At 34.6% G+C, this 9,700-nt stretch overlaps 1 protein-coding gene across 1 annotated transcript; it reads left to right on the top strand.

Moving 5' to 3' along the window:
• The first annotated feature begins 1,382 nt into the window (after positions 1-1,382).
• Positions 1,383-4,195, top strand: LOC127838590 (angiopoietin-1-like). Its single transcript, XM_052366418.1, has one exon. The coding sequence runs from the start codon at positions 1,400-1,402 to the stop codon at positions 3,026-3,028; it is 1,629 nt and encodes a 542-aa protein (XP_052222378.1). The 5' UTR covers positions 1,383-1,399; the 3' UTR covers positions 3,029-4,195.
• Positions 4,196-9,700: the final 5,505 nt, after the last annotated feature.

The following is a 9,700-nucleotide window of genomic DNA, read 5'->3' as shown; positions in this document are numbered from 1 at the left end:
GGCATTTTCATAAGGACCAGGTTTAAGTTATCTTATACAAAGTTCTCAAATATTTATATGGTAATGTTGATGCCGCTGAATTTAAAGCAATGTAAATACGTGTATTGTGACTCAGGTACATTGAGATATTTTAACTCTCAAATTTGACATTTACGTTTTGTCGTTTTTCAACACAAAACACTTGAGGAACTTGCATTTCATTATTATAAATATTCCATTTCTGACACGCTTCATTTGTATGCATTCCGCGTTTTGAAAGATAGGTTTTGAAGACAGAAATGTGTTTAGCGCGTAAATGCATGTTGTATATGAACATTTCAGACAAATACTTTTAGCGTCGTATCCCTTCTATTACTTAGGGCGGCATGGTGTAAATAATATGATGCCCGCCTAGCGAACGGGAGGTCATGGGCTCAATCTCAACTGTGGAGGCGTTCTTTAGATCTCTCCAAAACATCAAGTACTAGTTATACCCAGGAAACTGACTTGAAAGCGTCGCAATAACTATAAGCCTGCAGATGCATTCGAGCTTGACTAAATATATTTAAACTAAACTATTGTGCTTTAGTGGTAATAAATAACGCAATGAGGTTTTAATTTATTTCTATCACGGGTTTTGTTAACATAGAATTTTGGAACACGACTGTCATTGAAAAAAAAAATTCAATTTTTGCATTGGAGTTAATTTACTGTCGGCTTAACTGTTTTGTTTAGCGGTAAATTTTCTTCTGTGTTGATATTTACGTTTTAGCGTACCGTGTAAAAATATAAAGTGAAGACCGATTGCGTTATTTTACGTTCCAACATCATGGCATATTAACCTTATTTAGGGATGGGTGTATGGGATTTAACAAACGAAAACAATAGTGAGGTATAATACAAATGCAAATTCCTTTGTAACGTTTGTTTTGCTATAATTTAGGAATTAAATTGTGTTTATCGAATAACTGTCTTCCTGCACGTAAATAATGTTCTGTATTATTATGCCTTTAATCAGTTCGGTATATTTAACACTTACAGTGTTTCAATATTTAGACATGCAATTGATCTTTTAAGGTAGAAGTACATAGGTAGTAGTCAACTTTCTATCAAAGCACTATTTTAAACGTGAAACGTGTTTAGTAGTATACTTATCTATCTAGCAGAACATATGTATCGCAGTAACTGAAATACACTCTTTTTGAATAACAAATTTCTCGAAACCAGTATCTTGCAGTTCAATGTTGCTACATAACAGATTGGGTAATACAGGTATAACGATCAACGTAAGAGCTACGCGATTCGGTTTCCATGGTAACTGTTTGGCAGGTATCCCAGTGTCTGATATATATTTAAGCCGTATGTTTCGAATGTGTGTTAGCTTTTCCCTTTTTCCTTATCACTACTGCGTCCTAAACGTATGGAATATAGACGTATAGTTATGGGTTTTAGAAACAAAATGTTATACATGCTTTATTTAGTTTTACTTCAAACTGTTTCTTCACAATTGTTAAGTGAAGCATCGACATCACGACTACTTAAACGATTCGAAAGGTTTGAAGACGATTTATTCTTGATTCGAAAGACTCTTAAAGAAGAAAGTGATATATTTAGAGAGGACATTTCTACGCTTTTTACCGAATTGCGTAATTTGCGAAAGGATCTGGATGACGAAAGGCAATTAAGAAGAGGGGATATTTCTACGGTGTCTAACTGGTTATCGGAATCTTCTAGACATGTTGTTAGCAATGACAAAGGACCAATTACCATTGCGCAGCACGGATCATGTGATTGTGATGCTATTGCTGGTCAATATAGAAATCTTATCAATGCGTTTAAAAGTGAGAAATCTGAGAATATAATTCTTAAAAAGAAATTCGACGAGATGAAGAAAGAACATGATTTTGAAATCGATAATCTTCGCGAAATGTTTAATAATAGTGTTTCTGAAATAAACAGTACGGATATAGCATTACGTTTAGAAATAGACACAATAAAAAATGAAGCAATAGACAATACGTTTAGCAGAGAAAACTTCGTGAACATAATTCTTCAACAGAAATTCGATGAACTTAGAAAAAATTATGATTTTGAAATCGGAAATGTCCGCGAAACGTTGGAAAATGTTAATGCCAGATTAGATAGCGCGGACAGAAGATTACGTTCAGAAATAGACACCATGAAACTTGAAGCACACGCGAATTTGAGCGCTACACAGAAGCTGGTTCACAACAGCTATTCCGTCTGTCATAAAGAGATAAATCACACTCGTTCTTACTTCAACGACGGGTTAATGCGTGTAAATGAGTCATTTACAAATCGTTTTTTGAATGCAATTCAGGATATATCTCGAATGACATCAGACATTGTCAATCTCAATATGTCAAATGAAATATTAAAGAACTTGAACAACTTAACTGATTCGTGTGACAGTGTAGAAAAAAATGGCGAACATAAAATTTACCCCAGATCTCACCCGAACGGAATCAGGGTATATTGTAATAAAGAATCAACAAATAAGGGATGGATAGTAATACAGAGGAGAGCAGACATGTCGGTGAATTTCAACCGCACTTGGGTTGATTACAAAACTGGCTTTGGCAACTTGAGTGGGGAATTCTGGTTGGGCAATGAGCATATCTTCAAGCTGACTAAGGACAAACCGAGAGAGCTCAGGATTGATATCAATATAGGAGAGCAATATGCGCTGTATTCCAATTTCAGTATTTCATCTGAGTCTGAGAAGTATAAGCTCCATCTGTCCGGATACTCTGGTGACGCAAGAGACGGTTTAGGTTATCACAGTGGTATGTCGTTTTCAACTTTCGACGCAGATTATGACAATATGATGCAGGCGTGTTGTGCATGCGATGTTGGTGGCGGTTGGTGGTATCGCAGTGATGATTGTTTTAAAACTAATCTGAACGGGAATCGCCCCGACCAGTTCGGCAGAGGAGTGAGGAGAGGATTTATGTGGTGGGCGTGGCGAAGATTTGGAGGCCTTTATGGAGGCAATTTTCTGTTGTCTTCCTCAATGAGCATACGCTAAGAATGTTCTTTATTACTATGATGTGATTTTTTAAAGCATTGCCATAAGATCAATACAACAATTTATCGATGAATGTTATGGTTTAATTTTGCTTAATATGAATTGCATCATATGATAAAACACATTTATTTATACATTAATATGTGTTGCATACCGTTGAAAACCCGTGACGGTTTTATATTCAAGACATTATATGCTAACACTACATCTCAAGTTTTAACTAACAAATTGCATCTTCAATTGTTATCACTTTTATCCTCCTACATGCAAAATGTATAGGATATTCGTTGTTATTTTTGCCTACCATGATATATATCCGATTTAAACAATATAATGGTACAATTTATAACAAGGGAAGCTTGCATTTTTAAATTAAAACTTTGGATCTAATTAATCATGATGCATTTGTGGCAAGTTTTTGTCTCATAATTTCATCGCTTCTTAAGGGGTGTTGCGGCAGTTTATTTAACCGAGGATATATTTATAGCAACACCGATTAGCTATTATCACAACCCAATATTTTTGTTATCAGAATCATCCCAAATCACAGAGTGGGTTCATAATACAAAGGTCAGTGGTTCGATGCCAGGTTCGGCTAACTTTTTTTAACTTCTTTTCTTTAATTTAATTCTTGTTTTATACTGGAGCTCTTTAGATCTGTTGTTTACATTTATCAATTCAAAGCATTTACCACTAACTTCAAAGCATGCCGAAACCTGTAAACAAGTCCCTGTAAGTTATTGATGATTAAGATCGAGTTTGATACCGTATTGTCACATGTTTGTGACTTAATATTGTATTATTATTGTTAGTTTTTGGTAAACTGTTGAGATCCCAGTTAAGATTATAAACAATGTCTAAGGTTTATGCATATTTTTAGCAATCAATGTACCGGTACTTGGGTTTAGCCAAATTGCTAGATTTTATGAAATTTGACATAGACGGTAGGGATAGTTAAACAACAAAATATGTGTTAAAGGTGCGGTGACCCCCTATTTTTATTTTTGTTTTATGATAACAATACGTAGATGAAAGTATTTGAGCAGTTTCGCAGAAAGTTATTTGTTAGAACTTTTTTAAATTTCATTTTTGTGGTAAATATAGAAACCAATTGACGTTTTTTTGGGTGACATAAACATTATAAAAATTAAATTTCTTAAAAATTAATTTATATTCTCCATTTTTTGGTAGTTTGTGGTTTGATTAATTGGTGAATACTCAGTAATATCCCGATCCGTCATTTACGTGTTGTGGACGAACGGAAAGAAGGACGGACATGCATACAGACGGGCGGGTGAAAGGAAGCTTATAGACCATCGATTAAACAGCAGCAGATACTAAAACGAAAACGGTGCCAAAACAATACATGTATTAGTCTTGGCCACACCACGCCGTTTGTAAAATCTGATAACGGACATATCATTATGACATGCTTTTTTGAATGGTTGATTCCGTATCGTAAGAGGAAAAAATGTGTGATGAAAAGTGTTGTTTATTAACTTTTAAGATTAGTGTTATTTTCTCTATGTTTGAGGAAATTGACTTGTGAACGGCATATAAATAAACTACTTATGCCCAGACAATTAAGTAAGTCATTTTCAAAAATGGTCCAATTGGTGGTGATTGTGAATCTGTTGTTTTTCATATTTAAAACAATTAGAATCGATGTGTAGAAATTGTTTTCCAAATACGTTAATTGGCAACATACATTTCAGTGATAATGTATGCAACAGAATGCAATCTTGACACACTTCATGTATGCACTGTACTGTGGTAATCATGAACTATTGATACGTGCACGTGTAATTGTATACCGTTCATGACGAAGGAATATCCTCTGCTTTATAAGATCATCAGAGCGTAGCGCGCGCATTGCAATAAGCAAGCGGGGTGACAGCGATTTAATTATGCATAATGATGCACTTCCGTTGCTTGAGAAAATGGCGAGTGATTTACCTTGTCAATATCTATGTACAAAGTCGAACTATCTTTTTTTTAAGAAGACGTTTTGTCGGAAGGTTTTTATTGATTTAGCATGTGTATGCATTTTAATAAACATCGGGTAACTAAAAAAACAACAAAAAAAAAACATTGACATCGAGCGCCTATGCATGCAACTGCAACTTACTGACGATAATGATTTATATATATATTGAGCAATATGACGTTCACTGCAAGTATCATTCGTCTTTTTAAATGGTTTTAATTGTTTATATCGTAATTTCTCCAAGCTTGCACGTTTTCAAAAGTTTAAACATTGTTTCAATCGATTCTATACAACTATATATAACATTGCGATAGAAATCAACAGGTTTCACAACAATATTGCTCGAGTCGTCTGCAGTCGCAATACACCAGAATACTCCGAGTGGATTTGCCAACAATTTATTGACTATTTCAACAGACGGAAAACAATTTTTACGATAATAAAACATTTAAAATGGTAACCTGAAATTAATGAAAGTAAAATAAAGGTTAAAACTTACGAGAATGCTAGTGATCCTTTAAAATTATCAATCTGAGTGTTGACTACATGTTGTCATGGAGCGATGTAAACAAACGTGAGAGTTGATTTCCTTACTAACAGTAGTTAACAAAATTCGTTAATTTACATAAAAATAGTTTTCTTCCCATTAATTTATAGAAACATTACATTGTGCATTGAAAACGTGTTCTAAATATAACTACATTATGAATTGACAACAAAACACATATAATTTACTTTGTGTTTTAATGTGCATAACAACAAAGAAATTGAGTTACACTGTAACTTAAAGCGCAATATTAAAATACACAAAACATCAAAATTAAATATGAAGGCATGTTTCCCACACAAAGAAACTTTTTGTTTGCATCTATCTCCGAAATATGAATCCAAACTTAAAATATAAAAGTGAAGGAAACTTGCCTTTATATTCTATTATGTCATTAAAGGGATCTTTTCACGCTTTGGTAAATTGACAAAATTGAAAAAAGTTGTTTCAGATTCGCAAATTTTCGTTTTAGTTATGATATTTGTGAGGAAACAGTAATACTGAACATTTACCATGGTCTAATATAGCCATTATATGCATCTTTTGACGATTTTAAAACCTAAAAATTATAAAGCGTTGCAACGCGAAACGATTGAATAATTTGGAGAGTTCTGTTTTTGTCGTTAAATTTTGTGAAACTACGAAGATTGCTTATATAAGGTATAAAATACGTACAGTAAGTGTACATGGCGGAATAGCTCAGTAGGATAAAGCGTTTTTACTTCAGGACTCTGGCAGGACTCCAGGGGTCACTGGTTCGAAACCTGGTCCGGGCAATGTTCTTTTCCTTTTTTTAATTTTATTCTTGATTTTTTACTGGAGCTTTTACGATCCAATGTTTACATTTATCGAGATTAAGCATTTAATGAATAAGTTAAAAAATGCCAAAATCTGTGAAAAGGCCCCTTTAAATGTCCAAAAATTGTCAAAATTTAGGTTATTCTGCTTAACTATATTTGTTTGTGTTCAATGTTAGAGATGTTTAACGCGATTTGTACGGCAAAAGTGCTTTTGAATGAGAAAGGTAAGATGTTAAGCTCCACAAATATACAAAATTTATGATGATTCGTGGAACTTATTTTTTTACAATTTCATAGGGCATATAAAGCTGCTTCGTGAACCTAGTTACAACTCAAACGAACGATTATTTTTATACGATATGCTTCGGATTTGGACTTCTTCGTTTTGAAACTACCAAGTAACATGAGATATTTAATAATACATTCCCATTGGGATTGGTATAGTAGAAGGTTGCAATGGGATTGGCAAATATATTATAATCTATTCGCTGAAAGTCCTGCAGTTATTCGATGTTGTGTAAACAGATGACGCTGTTGTAATGCTTTTAATGCTTTTAGGTGTAAACCAAACTTCGGTTTTCAAAACTAAAGAGCGTTCGCTTTTCCGTCATCACCATATTGCGTTGAAGTGGTTCAGATCTTTAGTAAATCAAAACGCACTTTGGCTGTGCTAATAACACCCTAATTTTGACAGTCGCACCATCAATCAATTCTCGTTGTAATTATTATCATCATCATAATTAAATATCAATATCCTAAATAATAAAGCAATGAGAAACAATCAATTCACAATCTAACATTACCCATTCAATCTTTAAACTAAAATTAAAAACAATACTACTGATCTCTTTTAATATCTGTTACTTACACATGCACAATTTATAACGAAATTACTTAACGAAAACAATTTATTTTGTTTAACAAAATGAAAAAGCCGCCGAAGAATAATTATGTTTATTTTAGAGGCAACAATTACAATTTTGGGCCTGAAAGCATTAAATTAAATACCAGACATATTTTCTGAAGAACTTTGTTATTCCAAAGTCTTATGCCTAATGGGAGTTGTTCACAGATTTTCAAAACGACAATTCTATAACTTTTGTCACATATTCAAAAATGAATGAACACTATACATCAGGCAGCAACATAAAACACTGCCTCATGCTGAAAATACTATTTCATTAATTAAATACGTGGACAATACATGCATCGCTTATATAGAAGTATAATATGCAATTCGTATTATAACAACCCAAATTGACAAGAGGCTAAATATTCAAAGCAGGTACAAAGAAGTCGATGTTTCGCATGTTTGCGGTCGGGGTTATTTTTGGGGAGTAAGATGGGGGTGGGGTGGGGTAAAGAATTGTACTATTCCATGTCATCAAATTCAGAGAAAAAGACTTCTTGTGGCCTGCAGAGTAAACAAGTAGTTATGCAAATAAGTATTTCTGAATTGCACGTTCTTAATTAATAAATACATGTAAATACATATCCACCAACGACAGCAAACAACGTTGACACAAGCGAATGTAGGATCCCGCTCTGGAGTCTATCTTCATTGCATGTTCACGTGCGCACATTTTGTATCTGAATGAGGAAGCCCTCCATGAAGCGATAAGTCACCAAGGATGGGAAAGGGAAACAACATCAACAACAACAGCAACAAAACAGACGAGCGTAAACAGGCATGTAGGCAAGAACGCGTTCAAAATTATGCACACCTTCCACGTGTGGACGCTTTCTTCTTGAATATGCATGCACTGGAATGTCATAATTGTGAGAAACGTGGACAAGGTAAGATTCCGCTCCAGATTTCATTCTCTTTGCACGTGTGCAAGCTGTTACCCTTAGTTAGGAAGCCCTCCATGCAGTGGTACGTTACCGAGTTGGGGAACGTGAAAGCAAACCCAATGCTGTGGCTGCGGTTTACGTCACCTGGGTAACAGCATCTCACGGCTGGAACGAGAAATAGGTCTACGTACGTAATACTGTTTTGTATAGTAAGGTTTACCTTCTACATTTAAGGTTCGTACTTCTTCACAAAGCTGCATTAATGAGTAACGTACTGTTTTTGTGTGTGCAATTACCCTGAAATTGCTTATGGCACATTGCTCACTTAATTTGAGGAGCGGGTTGAATGACTACTTTAAACATGCCTACATCATTTTATTTTTTATTAATCGTCTTTAAACAAAAAACCTCACTTGTGTTTAGCATTTGTTTGACATAAAAGGGCTGTATTACGACAAGTCAACATCACATTTAGACAAAATAATACGACGGTTTGACATAAAAGGACTGTATTTTGACAAGTCAACACCACATTTGAACATGATAACACGACTGTTCGACATAATAAGACCGTATTTTGACAAGTGAACACCGCATATTGACAAAATATCACGACGGATTGACATAATAAAACACATTCTAAAGAAGACAGAAAGAAATGTAACAACGTAAGACAGCTATAGCGTTCCATAGTCTTGCTTCAAATCGATGATTCTCAAATGAATATTCATCATTTAATACGTTTCTTTGAAGAACCGGCAGCAAAACTAAATCCGACTCCGGTGTTTAGTTTAAACCTATGTACTGTAGCTCAATTGCATCGAACGCTGAAGGCTTACTGAAACGCTCTAGAGACCAGTACTTGTAGTCTTTGGGGGAAAGAACGGCCCCGCAGTGGGGATCGAACCCGCGACCTTCCAGTCGCTAGACGAACACCTTATCCACTCAACCACGGCTCTCATTTTTACATTAGGACTATATTACCGCAAGTTATTTTAAGCATCAATTTTATACCGCCTCGTTGACTCGTCTAATTTAAGTTTTTTGACATAAATAAATTGAGATGAGCAAGCAACAAGAAAAGTTAGCAATACAAATGTATCGTTTCATTTAATTTTCTATAATAAGTTATGTTGCTTTAAACAGGTTGTCATAAAAATGTATAAATATATCAGATGGCGCTCTAGTTTTTATCTAAACGTGTGTAAAGTACGAAACATGTGATCGAACCGGATGAAAATTATGTTTAAGGTATATCAGCAAACGACGTAACGAACACGATCGGGCAGGTTCAGAAACTGGTCCCGGCGTAATCGGGAACGAAAAAACATATGCATCGACCTCCGTGTTTTTCCTAGACAACCACGTGCTTATACTTGTGCCAACCTCGCGGCAAATACATACTTTTACTAGTTCACCGCTCTATTTCTCTCATCTCTGACAATACAGGAATCCTGACAGTACACACATTTAAACAGATACATGAATTAGATAACTAAGACAATTATTTTTATCTGTAAATTGTAAAATATTATATTGTTTTC

Source organism: Dreissena polymorpha, chromosome 7 (assembly GCF_020536995.1).
Source record: "Dreissena polymorpha isolate Duluth1 chromosome 7, UMN_Dpol_1.0, whole genome shotgun sequence".
NCBI classification, from domain to species: Eukaryota; Metazoa; Mollusca; class Bivalvia; order Myida; family Dreissenidae; genus Dreissena; species Dreissena polymorpha.
This window is presented reverse-complemented; position numbering and strand designations above follow the sequence as displayed.

What these genes read in the sequence shown, in the direction of transcription:
- LOC127838590 (XM_052366418.1), top strand. Translation starts at nt 1,400, where the DNA reads ATGGAATATAGACGTATAGTTATGGGTTTTAGAAACAAAATGTTATAC.